Genomic DNA, 21,168 nt, shown 5'->3' on the forward strand with positions numbered 1-21,168 from the left:
GAAGTTTTAAGAGTTCAGAAATCAATATTTGGTGGAATAACCCTGGTTTTTGATTACAGTTTTCATGCACCTTGGCATGTTCTCCTCAGTTCTCACCAGTCTTACACACTGCTTTTGGATAACTTTATGGCACTCCTGGTGCAACAATTTAAGCAGTTCAGCATGGTTTGATGGCTTGTGATCATCCAGCTTCCTCTTTATTATATCATATTCCAGAGGTTGTCAATTTGGTAAAATCAATTTTTAAGTTGTATTTTTTTTTCCAGAGCTGTATAAAGTGAACAAGAAAATAACAATCATAAAAATAAACACCCCAAACACACAATGTCTCATAATTCAAGTTTAATAGTTTCAAAAATGTAAAGGCGCTATTTTGTATATTAATTCAAAAAATCTTTTTTACACATATAATAATCCTCAGAGTAAAGATATGCAGTGTTTATGATGGAGGGGGTTACAGTATGTGCTGACTGAGAATGAGACACAATGACAAACACAGCAGAGACCAAAGACACAGACACACACTTATAGCCCTCATAAGCCAAGGTGAGCAAACACTCTGGAATGAGAAACACTGACCTGACATTTCTACGCTAAGCTAAGCTAAGCTTCGTTACTACTGAAAACATGCTGACAAGAATTTGGCTCAGGTGGAAGCGGGTTCGGATTTACATCATGGGAGCCCAAATAGTCAGTGACCCTGTGAAATGAAATGTATATGAACAGTGAGAAAAATCACATGAAAAGGTGTTTATATATACGGCTGAATGCGTTACTGTACAAGTGGATAATTTCTAAAACTGAAGTGACTCAGTTTTAGATCTCATGTGTAAAACATAGCAGATCAGATAAAACATATTTGGTGTCTGAAGATTGCTTTTACACTGGAGCTATGAGGCTAATGTAGCTAACAAGCAGTGGAATCCTCCTGTCATGAAGTAGATAAAGGTTAATGCAGTTCACAAGTAATATCTCTTATGTATTTGCTTAGTAGCAACAGAAGCTTAGCCAAATAATTAGCATTGTTACTTCTGTTAGGTACTTCTTTTAAGACACTGCAGTTCTACTAAAGCAATTTAACTTTTGTTTTGTTTTCTAATGGGGTTTTGAGGCTGACATAACAAAGGCAAAAAAAAAAAAAAAAAAAACTGTTGCTGGTTAGCTTCGGTGTCTTAAAGAACAATGTGGTTATAATGTAATGTAGCAACAAAATGGATTTGTACTGTATACACTATTATTAGTTAGCATCATATGGGATGCATTAGCCTTGCAGCAATACAAGCCATAGCCAAACAATTAGCACTGCTATTTCTATTAAGTCTATTTGTTAGCCACACTACACTTTGAGAGACGCAGTGCAAGTTTCATTTCATTTTGTATTGAGGCTAAAATAGTCAACAAGCAGTAAAAAACTACATTACACTAGCTGTGTTGCTACATACACATTGCACTGAACAGATTTTATTTCAATAACTGAGGCTGTTTTAGCCAAAACATAATGGAAGCTTTAAGCAATGCCAACTTACGAGGCGTTTCTTCTATATTGCTTTTGTTAGCTTCATATTTGCACATTTAGCCTGGTAGAAACAGAAGAAGAAGTTTTGCGGTTGGAACTGTGATACTAATATAGCTAACATTACAAAAGTACACTTTCTGCACTTTCTCTAGGCCTACTTGTAAGTCAGATTAGTCTCATATTTTCAGTGTAAAGCTAAAGAAGCAAACCAAACACCTAAACAAAACTGTGTACAAATCCGATATTTGGTCAAACCATTGCTTTAAAAAAAAAAATGTACAGGGTCAGTTTTTTGTCAGCTGCACAACTTGTTTGGGAGTTTTCTCTGCTTGTGCAATTTGCCAGCCTAAAGCCTGTAACGTTGTTTGGACATGAAGGCCACAGCAGGGGCCTCGGTCTACTGCTTCGCTGTTCGCTGTAAACGGTTGAGGAAAGAACGTGCGTATAGCTCAACATCCAGGAGTTTAGCCAGACGGACACAGATTCACACCGGCACACCGTTAGCATCTAGCGTTAGCATGCTGAGTTGAGAACGACGGTTTAAGAGCATAGTACAATAAGGAGGAGCAGGTTCCAAAACTAACACACATAAAAACAGAGTTTTAGGACAACAGACAACCTTTAAACATACAAAAAACACAGCCCTCAGTTCATTGTTTTTTTTTTCTTCTTCAAACAGTAAAGCATTTTGTGGTTATTGCAACACTCTACAAACGTTTCGCTTGAGGATCCTCGTTTTCTTTTTATACATTAAAACAACTCTTTGTTTGAAAATAGGTTAAAAATCTTTATGCAACAGAAATGGAGTGCTTTTCTTCTTTTCACACTAATAAAAACCTGTGAGTCAACCGGTTTGGGGCAGAGTCCACGTCCACCGCTGTAAATGACCATCAGCTCACCTGATGACAGTTTTAAACAACAAGCGAAAGAGTCTTTTTCTTTTTTTTTCTTTTTCTTTCAAGCCATAAAATGTTCATCACCACCATCGGATTTCACAATCACTTTTGATTGGCAGCTCGTAGAAAGGTCTTCTCAAATCCACTGGTTTTAAAACTGTGCTCCAGACATTTGAGAACAGTTCGATTGTGTGTGTGTGTATTATATATATTTTTTTAAGAAAGCAAGAACTTAAACTTTCAGACATTTTTTTTCTTTCAGTCTAAACATGCTTAACCATAAATCACTGATCTTTACTCAGATTCACAAATGGCATCTTGGTGTTAGGATCATCTTATACGGTAGAATGAGTGCCCATGGTCATGCTCATTTTACCATTTAAAGGATTAGTTCAGTGAAATCCAAAGAAAAATTACTTATTTCGGACTCTAAATTCAATTGACAAGCAAATACATGTTTCTTTGGGTTACAGTGGGAGTTGCTAGGTTAGCACAGCTATATATATCATGCTATGTAATATATATAACATGCTTAATCAGAACTGTCACTGATCTCATCTCAAAAAAGTGAATCTTATTTAATAATAATTTAGCTTACTTGCTTACTAACACAAAAAGAAACTCTGCAACACGTTTACCTTTCTGTTCAGCTTAAGTGAGTAAATAAGGTCTATTCATTGCATTTTGCTAACTAATTTTCTGAAATCTATTTTATTTCATAGCATTTCAATAGATTTTAAAGCAATTAAAGGAAAACTCCTGTGTGAAATGGACTTGGGTTGTAGTGAAACATAACGAGTGTGAACTTTATTCGAATAGTCCACCTCTATTCACCCCCAGCATTCCTAAATACACCGCTTTTAACTGATGATCCCAACAGGCTTAAAATGTCAAAGATTGTAGAACTTTGAAAGTGTAATGGTAGTTTATATATTAAAATAAAACAGTCTCTTTAATAAATAAATCTGTGCACTTTCAAAGTTCAAAGTGGCTCATTTTAAATGTCAGAGCCCTCCAAATTCTACCAATAATGTGTGGAGCTACTTTGAGCTTGTTAATGGTGTAAAAAACCATTTCTTTGAATAGGCAACTCTATGCCCCTATCGCTAGTATTGTAAGCTTGTTGGGAGCATCGGCTAAAAGCGCTGTATTTCAGAACGCTGGGGTTGAATGGAGGTGGGGTACAACCAAAGTTTATTTCACACTGGAGTTCTCCTTTAAACTAGAATTCTGGCAAGTACTGACTGAGATAAGATTGGTGACAGTAAGTCCAGTGTTTGTTAGCAACATTAGCCAATCCCATTCTGTACTAAAGAAGCACATCTCAGACAGAAAACCAATTTGGGTCAGTGATAAACCATGCTGATCTTTTTTTTTTTTGCTGAACAATTCTTATTAAATTGAAATTCATTAATTATCTTTGAACTTAAGGGCATTTGGAAACTCAGGCTTGACAACATGATAGAAGCTTGTATAAACCCTTAACAAACTGTAGGCTTATAATCCAGTAATTAATATTAAGCCCTGTTATTCAATTCAAAAACTTGCTTTGGAATTAATATGCTAGTTATGTAGTTAATTCATTAATTAAAGTGTGGACCTATATACAAGAAATTAAGTGGTAAAAAATACAAACCTGCCCAGGTTATACCAAGTGAGCATGACAGACAAGTCTGATTAGAAGGTTACAGCTTAAAAAAAAACAAAAAAAAAACTTAAAGCTAACTCAAACAGAAATTCACTTGTTTTGCTAGTCAGTTGCTGTTAAATATTGTGTGTATTTTTTCAGCAATTTCTGACCCACAGAGCATCTACACATCACAGACATTCAACCATGGCTTAATGATGACCTCATCAAGCACCCGGCCACAGCCACAGAGTCTTTCGAACATGAGCTAAGCCTAACTATCTACACACCAAAATGGTCACCAAGTAAAGCGCTTACATTTCTCTGATAGTTCACCAAACATTCACAAAAAAAACTGACCTTTTTTTAAAAGTACGTTGACTTTTCTGTAATAATGCACTACGTTGTAACTCTTACTCACATCATCGCCACTTCAAGTCTTCATCGCAAAGGAAACAAAAATACAAAAAAACCTGACCGTTTAGAACACATGACCTACTTGTATATTTTAAAAAAGCGTGCAATCAGCTCATTTCAGACATTAATTTGATCATATAATTTGGACTGGAGTGTGAACTGTTTGGGTTGCCAAGTATCTCTCCTTGTTTCCTGAAAGTAAAACAGGTGCCACAGATCTAATAATTTACATCAAATTTAAAGAAGAGCAAAATGGTCTTGTGTAACTTTTCTAATTAATTAAGATCCATTTTACTGATTGATATAAATATAGCTAACAGATCTGCATGCATCTCTGCTCTTTAAAACTGTACTGATTGTAACTTTTTTGAGTTTCAAACACTACACTACATTTGAATTCACTACAAAATATTCATTTTCTTGTGACCCAGAAAAGCAATGTCCTATAAACCCTTAAAAATGACCCCAAAAACTCAGGCCCACTGGCTAACTGCATAGGAACTGATCAGTAGCAATTCTGACAATCTATGTCAAGGCATTTCCATGAGTTCAAAGACTATTCATGCGACACGCGTCACGACCACTAGAAGCAGCACTAAATATAACGCTTTATTTCACCATTACTGCTTTCAACAGCACTAAACACATCTGTCTAGACTCCAAACCCAGCAGCCAGACACTACAGCTAAGCACTAAAGAGCACATAGCACCCAGAAGACTCTGAAATAGTCTCCGAACCTATGGTTCATAGTCCAATGATAAATACAAATTCAAATGCTAGAAATGTCCCCAAGTTATTGCTCTGAGCGGACGCCCTGCCACGTTTCGAAACCCACACTTTTGACCTAGAAACGTTTTCACTAGAAGCACGTCCTCCCAGCGATATGGCAAAAATTGAATGTATACAGTAATAGAAGTCCATGTACTGTGTTTTTGTGCACTTGTGTGTGTACATGTGTGTAACAGCGCATTCAAACGTTCCTCCGTTTCAGAATCCACCCCTGTTCAAAGGTTCTTATATTGCCAGGTCCAGCATCAGCTCCGGTCGTGATGTACAGATGTTTCGCAACCCACAGCTGGAGGGGGGTGGGGGAGTAAAGAAAGAAAGAAAGGAGAAAAAAAAAAAAAAAACTTGCCCGTGAACTGACCTGCAGCCCAGCAGAGCGCTATGGCATCGCAGATCCAAGCCCTTTAAAACAACTCAAAACCACGTCGCTTTGAATTCTGTCATTTTACTCCTCTAATCTTCTTCTGTTGTGCAAGCATGCTTCAGGAGGTTCTCGCTGAAAAGGGTTTGAGAGTTTTGAGAGGGTTGTAGGTGACTCGAGGTGATGAGGTCGGAACACACTTTGAGCTGATTCGACAGTCGAGTCCAGCTCTTCTGACGGAACGCGCCGCAGAACGTTCCTGAACCAAAAGCCCTCCGGAATCTACCTGGAGATCATGGAGCTGGACTGGGACTGGCTGGAGGAAGTTGTGGCGGCGCTGAGCTGAGAGAAGCCGCTGTGGCTCGACTCCAGGCTCGTCATGGAGCCCCTGAGTACAGGAGAGAGAACAAAGAGAGAAATGACAATAATGAGAGAGCAGCATAGCCTTATCAAAGAAAAATATATATTAAAAGATCTTTACAGTTGTCCCCCAAATGAAGCTGATCAGCCGAGGTGTTGAGTGTCTGCAGAAATACAACTCTATCTAAAAGGTGACAGAATAACATTCAAATAGTTCATAAAACATTTTTGTTTCAATTATAGGAAATAATTGTATTTAACTTTTGAATTTTAAATTATAAAATCATCCTCTTAAAACCCATTGGAGGCACTTTCAGTAATCTCCAATTGATCTGATTATGTGGTTTCTTATAAGTAGCAAAATACTAATCAAATTCAGGCTCAGGCTAGGTTTAGGTTCTGCTCTGTACTTCAGTCCAGGTTTACAGATAACAGTATTTCAGTCACACAGTGTAAAATTCATTTCTAGTAGATTTTACAAAATATATCACACTGTTTAAGAAAAATAATGCCATTGGTGAGGTGTTGGCTTTCATAACTTGTTAGATACATTAGATTTGTAGCTCCAGCCAAAGATAAAAAAAAAATTCAATCTGAGACACCAAACAAATCTTAGCTGATCAACAACATTTAAGTTAAAAGCTGTGTAAATCTGTCCATCACCAAACAGAACATACAACTTAAAAATAAAAGGTTAATAAAAGCTTAATTTTATGTTAATCCCAAACCCAGTCCCTCATCTAAAGTTCCAGCACAACATGCAACAATTACATCAACCACTCCACTTTCATTAACCTCTTAGTGCTGAGTGCAGTATTTGCATCTCAGACATTGTCGTTCCAGTTCTCAATGCCAGCTGTGCACAAGATGGGATTTTCCCTCCTCAAAAATATTTATTTCATTAGGACATTTTCAAGGTGGGAAAGTCTTGTGAACCACCAAGTTAAAGAAACACTTCATCCAAAAATGCCAGCGTGTAAAATAAATATACAGCTTTGTAAAAAAATAATAATAAGAAGAAACCACTAAAAAAATATGAGTTTCTCTGATTTTACCAAATTGAAAACCTTTGCAATATAATCAAGAGAAAGAAGGAAGATCACAAACCATCAAACCAAGATAAACTGTTTGAATCATTGCACCAGGAATAGCACACACTTAATCCTAACTAAAAAAGGCTTTAAAAACATTTTTGGAAGAAGTGTTTTCTCCAGGAGTTCTCCTTGTTTTCTGACGACATTTACGTAAAAAGATAAAGGTGTTATAAAATTGATCAGAACATAACATGATAACTGATAACAGTGGATGTGACCAGTGCTGTAAGTGTGAGCACTAAACACAGCTCAAATCAAAACCCAAAACCAGGAACACCATACCAACCAAACACACACACACACACACACACACACACTAAGCCTTAGAGGTCAACAATTAAAAGAAGTGAAAGGTCAAGTAAATTCTGCCCTGTGCTGTGCCCACATTCAACCAGATTAGTAAAAAACGATAAATAAAAATCAAAATCAAAATCAAGAAAATCTGCAAAGTCACTGATTTAACACGTGCAGGGTGCAATGTGCACCAGCAAATCCAGTTGCTTTAAGAACCCTCAATGGAATCTGCATGCTAGCATGGCCAATAAAGTCTGCACTAGTTAAAAGTGATTAAACAATAGCATGAGCAACTCAAGCTGAAATATAATTCATAATATATTATTAGCATATTAGCATTCCAACAATTCCTGCATGATTAGCAAATACATAGACTGTCTAATTGTGCGTGCACACCGAAAACAGTGTGAAAATGAGTGACAACAAACGAAAGACATTATTTTTCAAAGAGACCCTCAGCAATGCCAAATGGGCAGATTCTGAGGCGCAATCAAAATGAGCACTACTTGATGAACAAATGCAAATGAACAGTGACACTTGATGGTCATTACCAAATCAGAAAACTGGTTCCCACATTGCTGTAAAACCACTGATCCACTGATTTATTTCAATGCAATGTTTTTTGGAGTTTGTAGCTACTGACACACTGACTGCGATTGTGTGCATGAAGATAAATGTCATGCAGGGTGCAGGTGCTCTGTTTCTTGTTTGTTGGTGATGGATAATTTGTGTCTTCTTGATAAAAACTACAGCAACAGCAACATATTTAACAAACAGATGCTGCTGTTTTTGGGGGACATAGTCAAGACAGGGGGCACTGACTGGCAAAGCAGCTGTCCTAATTATAAAGCGTTGCAGGAAACCCGGTCATGTATCATAAAAATGTTCTTAAATTTTGAGATAATATATTTACTGTTTCAATCAGTCTTACGTCAGGATACTGAAGTTTCAGAGAAAAATGTGTCTATATGCTCTGCTTGTTCATTCGAATTTGATTGATGACACACTTCAGTCCAAAACTCAGTCCTACCTGCTTGCTAGTGAACACAATGGCTGCACATTGATTACAATGTTTGCAGTGTGCACGCAGTACACAGTGAGGTTAGTAGGACATACAGACTTATTACTCCCAAATAAATCTTTTAAAGCAAAAATAATTTAGACTGAATATTAAAACTCTTTACATATCCTACTGATTAACATTTGCAACAGGCCTTCAACATTATTTCCATTCAAATATGCTCATGCACAAATGTAGAATTTATTTTTTAAATAAGAGAGAGCAGTACAATCATTGTTTCCAAAATTAAACCAATTAATGTGCATCTGTTTTTTGTGCGTGAAGTCCTTTGGCAAATGTGTGTTAAATTTATGCATTGACAGTCAAGGGCATACAAGGGCTTAAGCCAGCCTTGTGCATGCTTAGTGAACAGCTACATCAGGAGAGTCCAACAGAGGTAACAGAGGAGCACAGTAAGCACAGTTCAGTGATTTTCCTGCTCAGAGACTCAAAATAAATACAAGGCATATGAGTTAAGTTAAATAATTAATAATAATGGGTGCCAATTTCCACCCATTAACTAAGCCTCATTAAAATCAATCAATGCTGCCAGATCTTAGGGGGTGAAGTAGGGCTGGGCAATATGGTACATATATATCATATATTGTATCACAACATTTTAAGAATAGTTCACTATACACGATAATTATTATATTGTCACATGCAGAATAAAAAAAATGAATTAGTAGCGTCAGATTTGTAACAATGCTGATAAAATTAAATAAACTGATTTTTATTCAAAATTACTGCAATTTGTTTTTAAGCACAGATTAAATCCGCTAAGACAGGTGAAGCTCCACAAAATCATTTCAAATTGCTGCCAAGACAGCACAACTGGAGTTTAGCTGACAGACACTTACAACTGTACTAGCCAATTTACAAATCAACAAAACTACCCTTAGATATTATCATTGAGTAAAAATTGTCCAAATCTAGCCTCCCAGGCCTAAACCACACTACACTTTTATTACTGTTTATTTATTATTTAAGAAAATATGCATATTCTAATAGAAATCATGTCTATTTAGTATTTTAGTTTATTTTGTGCTAAAAAGGTAATTTTGATACTATTCTTTCAATAATAATTAAAATAAACCTTAAACAATTTAAATGTGTTCTTTATTTTTTTTTTTTTTTACTGCACTTCCAAAGTAATGGATCAGAACTCGGTATCAGCAGATACTCAAAATCCAATCACTCACAAGCAACCCTTGCAATCCTATCCATCATACGAGCAATATATCCATTAAACAGTTCTTCTTGGAGATAAAAACACTGTATTCTGCACATTCACGCTCTTCTCTCTTCACATTTCAATAACCCTGCCCACCCCAGCCCGGTACAAAACTGAGGAGCTGAATCAAGTACGTAAAAGCTGAGGAAATCACCGGACTGTGCTTGACACCAGAGCTGGACTCCTCTTCAAGGATTATTGACACCCAAGCCAAGCGTGTCTTCAGCAGAGCTCAACAGTGCTTTTTATAGCATGCTGTTAACACTAACAAAACAGAGCTTTGTTAGCAAGGCGCTACTGCAGAATGACAAAGGTTCGTTAGCAAGAAGCTAAAGCTAAGCTAACGGCAAACAAGATCACTTACAAACTCTGCACATCGCAGCAAGCCGTTCTTTACAGGGAAAAACAGAAAGGAAAGAAAACTGTGGTGAGGAGATAAGCGCAGAAAGTGAGAGTGATAGAGATAGAGAGATAGAGAGAGTGAGAGAGAGATAGACAGATAGACAAATAGATAGATGGAGAGGCAGCAGGCTGGGACAATGTTCTTACAGGTAATACTGGCCTAATAGGATAGCAGTTACTCTAGCATAGCTGCAAGAAAATAAAATGCAATAAAATGAAATCAAATCAATAAAAAGAAAAACAGGAAACACCACATTAAAACGAATGCAGCTGAACTGATATTAATCCAAAAACACATGAAGACAGTGTTTAGAATTAAACATTAAAGTCCTCATCTTGAGGTCTCCCAAAAACCTCCATCATTTCATTACAAAAGAAAACACTATGTTTCAGATTGGGTCAGTCTAGTTGTAAAGCTGCTCCAGCTACTGTAGACAAAGAGACTATGAGAAAAAAGGCAGCAGGTGAAACACAATGGACATTTACCTAAAGTCCTCGGAGCCCAGGACCTCAGTGTAGTACATGACCTTACACTTGTGAGAGGACACCTGCAATGTGGCCAACACGTCGTCCACGCGAGGCAGGTTAGTGGTGGCGCACGCAGGCATGGAGTGGAACTTCCACTGCAGGATGTAGAATCCAGGCCAGCGGGTCACGTGAGAACCCTAGAAAGGGAGAGAGAAAGAGAGAGAGAGAGAGAGAAATATTGAGAGCCAAAGCAACAAACAAATAACATTTGGAAAATAAAATAATTTGGAATTTGGAAGTCCAGAAAACCAGTGGGCGGATGATATGCCAATCATTTTAGACTGATGCGCATCACACAACCGCTTTTTCATGCCAGTCACTTTTTAAAACCAATTAACAGCCATAGTTAGCTGACCATCTTTTTTTCTGCAGCCTCCTAAAGGGTAACTTAATGCCACCAAAAATGGAAATACTGCAGTAAAAATAAACAAAACATCTATTTATGTATCTCTATTTAAGTAAATACTCTATCTAAGTAGAGTATTTACTTAATTACTGTTCACCACTGATCAGCTTAGACATCTTTAAAAAATACTTATAATACTTCATACACTTAAGAAATAGGTATATATATATATATATATATATATATATATATATATATGTATATATATATAAAAGAAAAAAAATATAATTGTAAATGCAGAATTGTGAACTGTGAATCGTGTATTGTTTACACTTAAAAAAAAAAAAAATTTCTTAATTTACATCTGTTTAAAATATCAGGAGAAAATAAAATCATAAACTCAGAATAATTCAACGAATTGAATCATGAACAGAGTGTAGTCACTGTGGAGTCATTTTAATCTAGTATGAATTCGCAGTGTGTTTAGGTTTTGCAGTCTTACAGTAATACCCGTGGGGTCAATTTAATCCAGTACGAATTTGCAATGTGTCCATCATTTGAAGTTTTACAGTAATAATTGTGGAGTAATTTTACCCCAGTATGAATCTGCCTCTAACACTAGCACCTGTCAGTCCAGTAGGTGGTGTACCTGCACGCTCTCGCCCTCTTTACAGGTGAGGGGTGACTCCACCATGCTATAGTCCTGCCCCAGCTGCCACGACTTATCGATCAGCTGCACGTTGTTGCCGCCGGGTGACGTGATTCCGTGAGCAGCCAGTGGGTCTTTCTTGGGCGGCTGAGGTGCCCTCTTTGAATGGTAGATATTGAAGACCACATCCCCTTTACACACATCAAAATCCCATGTGACGACTGAGGAGGCGTCGATGATCTCAATCAACAACTGTGGAGAAAAGGAAACGGGAGGGGGATAAGAAGAAAAGAAGTATGGATAAATATAGATACACAAATACAAGGCACAAAAGAGTGTTGCATTTTTATCACCACCAGGGTGCAGCATTTGCAACAAAAATAATCTCTATTTTCTTTTTTAGCCTCAAACCTGCATTGCAGTGAGTTCAGAGTCTGTTAAGCACAGGCACACCCAAGATAACTCAAGGTCATGAAAAAAAAAAATTGTGTTAAATCAATTGTACTTTAGTAATGCCTATTTTAGACACAATTATCCACAAAGGGGCTTTTTCACCAGTCTCCGCTATAGAAATAATAATGAATATCTAGCACAGGGATACATGAAACTGCTTTCTAGGCTCTGTAAAAGGCTTAATCAGATAACCTTATAACCTTAGCATTATAGAATCATCTTTTAGATAATAAGGTCTTTAACAGTAATAAAAGAAGCTCCACGAGATGCTTCCAAACATTCAACTATAACTCTATGTGCGCGTCTTGCCTCGTGTGGAGCTCCTTTAAAGATGCTGGCACTCTGGTAGATGGTCTCTGTCCACAGTCTGATATCGTCGTTCTCCAGCTCCTCCGGTGTTCGGTACAGAGTCTTGGGCACCAAGCCGCCCTCAGGAACCTCACACTGCGACAAACCAAACATTCAAAACATTCAGAAAGCTTTTTCTATGACCCATTTCACTAATTGAGACAAGATAAATGATCATTCAAATAAGGAACTGATTTATCCTATTGTTTAACATTTACAAAAAAACAAACATAAAATATATAAATCAGATTTTCTACCACAGACCTACCAACCTTGAAAGAATTTTATGAGTACAAATCTCGCCCCATCCTCTGGCCAACACAACATCTCAATAATTTTTATAATTTTAATAATAACAATAAGCAATATTTAGCATTATTACTTTTTTTGTAGAAGTCTTACATTGTATTAGCCTGCGCTTCTAAAAGAATAATAATTGGTTACTACATTTATTAAAGTGAACAATGTATTTTCATCTACTTGAAACAAACAAAAACATAAGAATAAAGAGTGCAAATTTAAATGCAGTCCAGTTTTTCTTAAGCTTTTAATAGTGTAAATGAGAACCGTAATTTTTCGCACTATAAGACGCACTTAAAATCTTTAAATTTTCCCCCAAATCATCAGAGAGCCTTATAATCTGGTGCACCTTATGTATGAATTTTACCAGCCAGGTTGTAAGGAGCAGTAAAAATACTTAAACAGGAGTTGGCTGTTCAGAGGTGAGTATTATCGGCCTGTAGCCTGCTGCTAACCCCTGCTGGCACTGCTGAAGCAGCATTAGCATTACCAGCTGCAGTCAGACACTAATGCTAATACTCCAGTTTTAGTGGAAATAAAATCGATATTAAGATAAAACGATATGCGTACTTTAGAACAAGGAACATAATACAAGCATACTATGAGCTCAAAATATTGGCAGAACTGCAGAATATTTCTTTTAATGCAACAGGAAGCCCTACATTCATGATGCTTTTGATTTAACTACTCACCATGCACTCTCCCCCTAGAAAGTCAGGGATGATCTCTTTGTCGATGTAATCAACCAGTCCTCCTGGACCCTGGTAGTCGTTCCCAGCGTAGATCAGGAACTTTTTCCGTGTGTTCTCGTCAATGAAAGGGCTTACCTGGAAACAGCACCACAGAAAATATGAGTTTAGTAAATAATGTTGTAAAACAAAGGTTACCATTTGTTATAATACACTGATTTTCAACAACCAAGAGCTAAACATGCATTAAAATTACTTAAACAATATTTAATGTGTGATAATATTTGGAAACTAATCAATATTCGCCCTTGCACTACAATTGAAATGAAATGGATGCTAAAACACTTATTTGCTACCCTGGTAGATATTTAAATGAAAGTGAAACAAGTCTTTACTGAATCATACTCAAATGTTTTTTTAGCTGTATGTCCGCAAGATACAACAGTCAAGACACAATAAAAGCGTGCTACATAAAAATCTATACAATAAAAATAATCTTAAAAGTTTATCTGTCCAGAAACTTCATTAAGATGCCCAATACATCATCTGGAAGCACTTTACTACCAATGTTTTGGATTAGTCATTTGCTGTGACTATAAATCTATATAAATAACCCCATGTGCTTTAATGCAACACATCGCTAAATAAATATATACTAACAAATATGAAACTATTGAGCTTTTTTGTAACAAATATTAGATTCGGACTCAGAAATCAGTGTATTTTTACAGCTCTACAACCTGCTGTTGAGTTTGGAACAAGAGCAGAGTCTCACCAGAGTCCAGAGCACAGGGAAAACACGGGGAGCTCGCAGTATGAGGAGGCGGCCAAGAGTCTCAGGATAATTTGCTTCCACAACTTCAATAATCCTCAGCAAAGCCTTAACACCCGGACGCCAGAGATGCCTCATGTTCAGCCCCTCCAGATCCACCAGACACGTCCAACAACTGGTAAAAGCAGAAGAAGAATTACTGTGCAAATTAAAACAAAAGAAAAACACTGAAGCCTTTAGAGCTCTGTCTAGAGCTCTTTAGAGCTCAATCTAAAGCAAGGATAAGTTATATAGCCTATAAAGTTATTGAACCTTTAAACAAGGGCTGGAAGACATGACCAAACTTTATATCTTGATTTATTTCTTCATTTTGGTTGATACAGTATAAATCCAATATCAATATAAACAATATATAAAAAAAAAACTATAGTGAAGTACATAAACACACTGACAGAACTGGGAGAAATGGTACAAATACTAGTGTATCTCAAACAATTAGAATATTATAAAAATAAAAAAAAAGTAACTTTATTTCAGTAATTCTGTTATAAATGTAAAACTAATATTATATAGATAAGATAATACACTCTGTGATTAATTTTAAGCATTTATTTATTTCTTTGTTGATGATTGTGGCTTATGGTCAATTAAAACCCAAAAATCAGTGTCTCAGAAAATTAGAATATTATATAAGACCAATTGGTACTTTTGGCAGTGTGAGCAGTGTGCCAAGTAAAGCTGGAAAATGAAATCCTCCTCTCCATAAAAGTTGCGCTGTAATATTTTCCAATTGGTGTTATACAATATTCTAATTTTCTGAGACACTGATTGTGTTCTTACGGGCAGTAAACCATAAATCATTAACGATAAAAGAAATAAACATTTAAATAGGTCACTCTGTGTGTAATACATCTATATAATATTAGTTTTACATTTCGAACTGAATTACTGAAATAAAGTAACTTTTCAATGATATTCTAATTTTTGAGATGCACTAGTACATCATGATATTTAAAGACATTTTCATGTTTAATAGCATTAATTGCAAAATTTTGATATACAGAAAAAAATGCATCAGCAGGGGAGGTTCCTTACAAATTGCTACTCAAATCCTTCTACATGATAAAACATATCACCACACTGCCGAACTTTAACTTAAACACAAATTAGACTAAAAACAACAAACTAACTTTAAACTGTATTCCGTTAAATTATGCCACTAATAGTAAGGGTGCACAAGCTTGTACCTGATAGGCCGTCCAAAGACTTTGGTGTTCTCCTCACATCTCCTCAAGCCCTCCTCATTGATGGACAAGACCTGCAATGTTTAAACACATTTTTTTGTGTTTAAACATTTAAACACAAATATTCTCACGGTCTGTTAAAAATATGTGTCAAAAGTGGATGTGAAGCAGTGCCTGCAGGGAACTGTAGTCCTTACATGTCTGAGGAGAGACTCCTCCCCTAGAGCCCGCACCAGGCCCTTGGTGTCCATCTGTCCCAGGCGGAGGATATAGAGAGGACGGCCATCTGTGACACACACACACAAACACACACACACAAACACACACACAGAATGAGTGCACAAAAGGTTTAAAAATGCACGCATCAATCTGAAGATTTTGGAGATTTTCCTGCATTGATTCTGGATTACAGGCAGTGATAAAGATTTGGTGCACTTCTATTGGACCATTCATCATTACATGTTTGCATTGCAGCAGCTGTACTCAAATGATATTTATCACATAAATGAAATGTATTGGAAATACCTAATTTGTACCAAAACAATTAGAGAAATTTCAGATTTCAGGAAGCGCGGAATCATTTCCAAGAATTAAACTGAAATCGTCATGAGGCGATTTACACCCCTAAACATGCACCGTATTTTGTAACCAACCTACGAAAATAGCTGACCATCTGCAGTGAGAGAACAGGAACAGGCTTGCTGAACAAATGCAAATCATCTGCAAGAACACAAAGCTTCAAAATCAGCATTTAGTGGAACCACACGTAGACTTGTTCCTTTTTCTTGTTCTGAGAGCTGCAGTGACGGAGATGCAGTTCAGACAGTTCCCTTATTCCCTGTGTGTGGACATACAGTCTTATGACCTCAGGAGTGCCCAGACTTTTGCATAAGACTGCATCTATCTATTGTATCACATGTACTTTGCAACAGATAATCAAAAAACCTTCATTAGATTGTATGTATGTGTAAATAGGCTAGAAATATAAATAAAATACAATAAAATCAGTGGAAAAATAAACACCTCTGCAGCAAGTGGACTGGGATTAAAGAGTTCATCTTATATAACCAGTTCATGAATGGACGTGTGCGTGGGTTAGAGTATGTGTGCTCAAGGTGAATTTCTGTCGCAGAGTATATGCACCCCTCCCCCCCCCCCCCCCCCCCCCCACACACACACACACACGAACACAGATGGCATTCTGTAACCTGTGACGCATGCAGACACACATACACACTGTATGATACCCGATCTCCCACCAAGACTCACCCACAGCACTCAAGCCTGACAAATTACCTCTAATGTAACTCAGCAATTAAAAAGAGAATGGAGACAGATGAGAGAAAGAGAGAGAGAGAGAGAGAGAGAGAGAGAGAGAGAGAGAGAGAGAGAGAGAGAAACAAGTTAGAGAGTGACAGGCAGTGCAGGGCAAGTGATGGGAAGGACAGCTTTCACAGGCAAGAGAGCGAGAGAGAGAAACACAGAGAGAGTGAGAAAAACATACAAGGTATTAGGAAAAAGGGGGAGGAAAATTAAAACAAGAATAAAACAGTCAGAAGTGGTAGAAAACAAAGAGAGAGAAAGAAAGAGAAAGAAACAGGCAGACAAACAGACAAGCCAGAATAAAAAAGGGGACAAAAAGTTGTGATAGAGGGAAAGACAGACAGAAGAGGTAAAATAGAGACAGTAAAAGAGAGGAGAGAGACAAGGTAGAAGAAAAAAAGAGGGAAAAAAAGAATAGTGAAAGAAAGACAGAAGAGGTAGAATAGACACAGGGAGAGAGAGGGAGAGAGGGAGAGAGAGAGAGAGAGAGAGAGGCAGACTGACAGAGTAGAAGAAAAAAGGGGGGGAAAAGAAGAATAGTGAGAGAAAGAACAGATAGGAGGTAAAAAAAAGATAAGACAGGAAAAAAATGAATTGAGAGAGAGGGAAAAAGAAAAAAGAGAGAGAGAGAGAGAGGGAAAGAGAGAGAGAGAGAGAGAGAGAGAGAGAGAGTGAAACAAGTTAGAGAGAGAAAAACAGGCAAACACAATAGGAAAAGAAAAGTGAGACAGGGTAGGGGATAGAGGGAGAAAGAGAGGAAGATAAAGAGGGGACAGGAAAGAAAATAGAATGTCAAGAGGCTAGAGAAGTGCAGGAAGGTGGGAAAGAGGGGAGAGGAGACTGGGGATAGAGGATGAGCAGCGCTGCAGACTGCAGATCAGGACTCTGACTGTATGACAGTTTACTAGTTGAGCCAAACTGAGCTGACCCACTTTCACTGGACAGCGCTCCAACTGTGTCAGTCAGATCACTAGAATGACCCCACAAAGTAAATACGTAAACACACACACACACACACACAGTCTTGTATAATTTAGTGTCTCCCAGTCGAGTTCCCAGTACACTTCATTTAACTCACTTATTCTTAGAATATGACTCAAATGATGTGTGTTATTGCTGTTAATGAAGCACTGCAGAACATCTCATCATTCTGAGTCCTCAAAAAATGCAACTACTATGTGACGTTCACATGGACAGATGACTTTTAATTGCCACATAGTTAAAAGTTGGCAGCAGTACTTAATACATACATGCATGCATGCATTACATCAGCTCTGTATGCTAAACTTTGCATCATGCTACCTCCTCCCTGCCATTTTGGACTTTTTGGCATCACAAAAAAAGCAGAGTAAAGACTTACATCACTAACCAGATATCCCTCTTAAGAGTATATCACTCAGCCCATTACAATTAGCATCTGAATACAGCATACAGCTATTAAACACCACTAACATCGTCAAAACAGCAAACAATGCAGACTACATATAACACCAATATGAAGCATCGTCAGTTGTAAAGCTAAAAGAATAAAGTCTAAAATAATAGCTTTTTAAATGCTGGATAAGCAGCTCTTTTTAATTGTGTTTTCACTTTAATTGCGCTCGACAGTGCATCTCTGAAATGTATGGACATTACTATATATACAGTTTAAAAAGTACTTGTTAGTAAATTTACTTTAGCCTTGGTAAATTCCTGAACCTTCTACTCTGACAATTGTGCTAATCTCTCAGCAGTTTGCCAACTCACCTCGGTCATGGTGGTGCCAGCCGCCAGTGTAGTAGTCGTGGAGGACCTGCGGTGAAGTCCAGGTGTCTAGCAGGTAATCCACCTGGTGCTGCTTCCTCCAGGTGAGGGACTGGCAAAGGATCTCCCTCGCTTTGTCCATATTGAAGTCCCGTGCTCGCAGAAAACGCAGGATGTGCTGGTCTTTGGGGATCTAAGAGAACAGGATGGGTTTAGTGTTAAATGACATGTGAACAAGTAATTCAGTTTAAATGTTAAATTATTCTTGTATCATAATTTTATTCATTTGTACTACTAATTCTACACTGTTTAAGTTTTTATTACAATTCAATAAGAGAAAGTAGGAACTGTCTCTAAATAGATGAAGCCAAGTTGAAGAGTATTTTGGATTATGTACATCACAGGCCGTTGTATACTGATCTGAGGCCTGTTTAGGGTCCTCAGGGTCAATGTCCACGACAATGAAGAATGAACTCCTCATGCTTCTCTTAGTATGTACCTCAGAATCCAGCATACTTTCAAACCTTCGGATATTATTAAAAGCTTTACAGAAAAGCTGGTCTACAGTAGAAACCTAGAAACCTCTATCTTCAGCATGGCATGTATGTGTGTGAACTAGTAAGCGATTTCCTCAGAGCAGATGCTACCTTTGTGTGACTTAATTAAGTGTCACTATCAGGCTACTGATCAGAGCTGTACTGGACTAGACAGCAGGCAGACATCTCAAAAATCAGCAGCATGTTTATTAAAAACAGATGAACATGAACAAAAAAAAAAGATTACAGTCACTTTAGATTGTGTATATGTCGCACCTTGCCCTTGTGAGTTTCTTGCAGCCAGCTACGGAGGCGTATGAGGCAGCTCTCCTGAAAAGGTGTGAGATCACCCAGGTAGCGGTTTATGTAGTCGGCATCTAGTTTGTCTAATAAAACAAAAAAACACAAGCATAGAGAAATTAAAATCAACAATGCAACAAAAAAATTCACAATTCTAATATCAAACTTTATGTCACAGCGTGTATATGTGTACAATGTACAATATAAAAAGTTATAAAACCATTGAGACAATTCCTTGTTCTCATTTTTGATAAATCGGTGACCGGGACCTTTTCCACCAGATTCTGATGCCTTGAAAATTATATGATCAGATCGGGGACATTCCTTTAGAACCAAGCAAATCTTAATAGTTTTATTTTTTTTGTAGGACATTCAAGATTTAAATAATACATACATATCCAGCTCATTGTGTTAACATTCAATGGTTGGTAATAATTTTACATTGACATCCAATGAGAATTGAGGATTATTTCCTTCTCCTGTAAAGTTGCTTGTTTGAAAATGAAAGACTTTGTGTAAGAAAACTGTTTGGCTCCAATTCTAATGGCACTTATTTAGACACCAGAATTTCCTCAAATCCTTGGCATTTAATAAATGCTAATAAATGAATGCTGACTTACCTCCATATTTTTTTAAAAATGAAGTGCTTCATTTTTAAATTTGCTCTACAATCCTTCATACAGTACTGCTGTTATCTCTATTACAAATGAACAGGGTGGAAAACTGTTGAAATCAAGATTGGTTTGCTCACCATCAGGTGTAGCAGAAAGAGCATCAGTGGGGCTGCCCACCGGACTGCTTCCTTCTTTGACCGCAAGACATTCTTTAGAGCTCTCTACAGGCGGTATGATGGTGATGGCAGGAGTGACAGGCAGTGCAGGGCAAGTGATGGGCAGGACAGCTTTCACAGGCGAGGCAGGACTGGTGCCCCACCGGGGAACATGGGTAATGCCCTCCTCCTCTAATTCCCGAAGGTAATACTCGATAATTTCTTTACCCTGGGGTGGAAACAGACACACTTGAAATTATCATATATTTCATAGATTGACATACGATATTAATAACATAGTCTTGTCCCCTGGCAGACTGAGGCAGCCTTGAGTAAGACTTCAAACTCCATATTCTCTGACCTGAGTAACAGGATTCAAATATAATAGATCTAGATAAGAATATCAGACAAATGCAATATACTAAGTGATCCTAGATGCAGTGTTCTACCTTTTTAATGCTGTTGGCGTACTGCTTCATGGCAATCTTCTCCACAGTGCTCTCAAATCCGAAGAACGATTTGATGTCCAGGCTGGCCGACTGTTCAAAACATGTCCAGTCCTCATTCTCAGGGTGCACCTGTCACAAAAGGGCACAAAAAAGAACAAGTATAAGAATAACATATATACATCAATGCACTACGTGCGTATATAAACAAAAATAAACACCATAAACTAAAGTAAAATACACAAATATACTGTTGTCGCATTAAAATCTTGTACTATCCCTGCACCCAGTGCCTAGAATACAATCTTTTTAAAGCACATTAAAGCCAAGTAATGTCTCTCCATAACTTTAAGTAAATAGCTTGCTATACACCATTTGCTCATTTAGAAAACACGACTGTACCCCTTAAAGCCGCTTTATGCCAAAATTATTCCTTGTGCTCCCCCTATATGCAGAAAGTGTAATTTACACTGATTTGCACACCTCAAGAACGTGTTTTAGAGGAGCATTTCTAAACAAAAGTGAAATTAACTTATTAAGAGCTTGCTGATCCCAGCATGGCATTTTGACATAACAAATAAGTTGGCTATTATTTCATGGTACAACTGCAACAGAATGTTGTTTTAAACATTTTGATCATTTCCTTTATAAAAAAAAAAACATTAAAAATCACA

The 21,168-nt window shown here is 37.3% G+C and overlaps 1 protein-coding gene across 3 annotated transcripts in view; it reads right to left on the reverse strand.

The window, feature by feature from the left end:
• Nucleotides 1–327: 327 nt before the first annotated feature.
• The window catches only part of si:dkey-237i9.1 (SEC14-like protein 1), a 54,910-nt gene continuing 34,069 nt past the window's right edge, over nt 328–21,168 (reverse strand). For 2 of the 3 annotated variants that reach the window (XM_007252156.4, XM_022675237.2), the window contains 13 exons: nt 20,498–20,626; nt 20,031–20,277; nt 19,256–19,365; nt 18,447–18,636; nt 15,575–15,663; nt 15,381–15,451; nt 14,137–14,308; nt 13,365–13,499; nt 12,334–12,468; nt 11,572–11,823; nt 10,535–10,713; nt 10,011–10,037; nt 328–5,992 (listed from right to left, as the gene is read on the reverse strand). In XM_007252156.4, coding sequence (XP_007252218.2) covers nt 5,887–5,992; nt 10,011–10,037; nt 10,535–10,713; nt 11,572–11,823; nt 12,334–12,468; nt 13,365–13,499; nt 14,137–14,308; nt 15,381–15,451; nt 15,575–15,663; nt 18,447–18,636; nt 19,256–19,365; nt 20,031–20,277; nt 20,498–20,626 — 1,842 coding nt within the window. In that variant the 3' untranslated portion in view covers nt 328–5,886. The remainder of the gene's footprint in view (nt 5,993–10,010; nt 10,038–10,534; nt 10,714–11,571; nt 11,824–12,333; nt 12,469–13,364; nt 13,500–14,136; nt 14,309–15,380; nt 15,452–15,574; nt 15,664–18,446; nt 18,637–19,255; nt 19,366–20,030; nt 20,278–20,497; nt 20,627–21,168) is intronic. The other variant, XM_007252159.4, reaches the window with a different exon arrangement.

The sequence above is a fragment of the Astyanax mexicanus genome, chromosome 5 (assembly GCF_023375975.1).
Source record: "Astyanax mexicanus isolate ESR-SI-001 chromosome 5, AstMex3_surface, whole genome shotgun sequence".
NCBI classification, from domain to species: Eukaryota; Metazoa; Chordata; class Actinopteri; order Characiformes; family Acestrorhamphidae; genus Astyanax; species Astyanax mexicanus.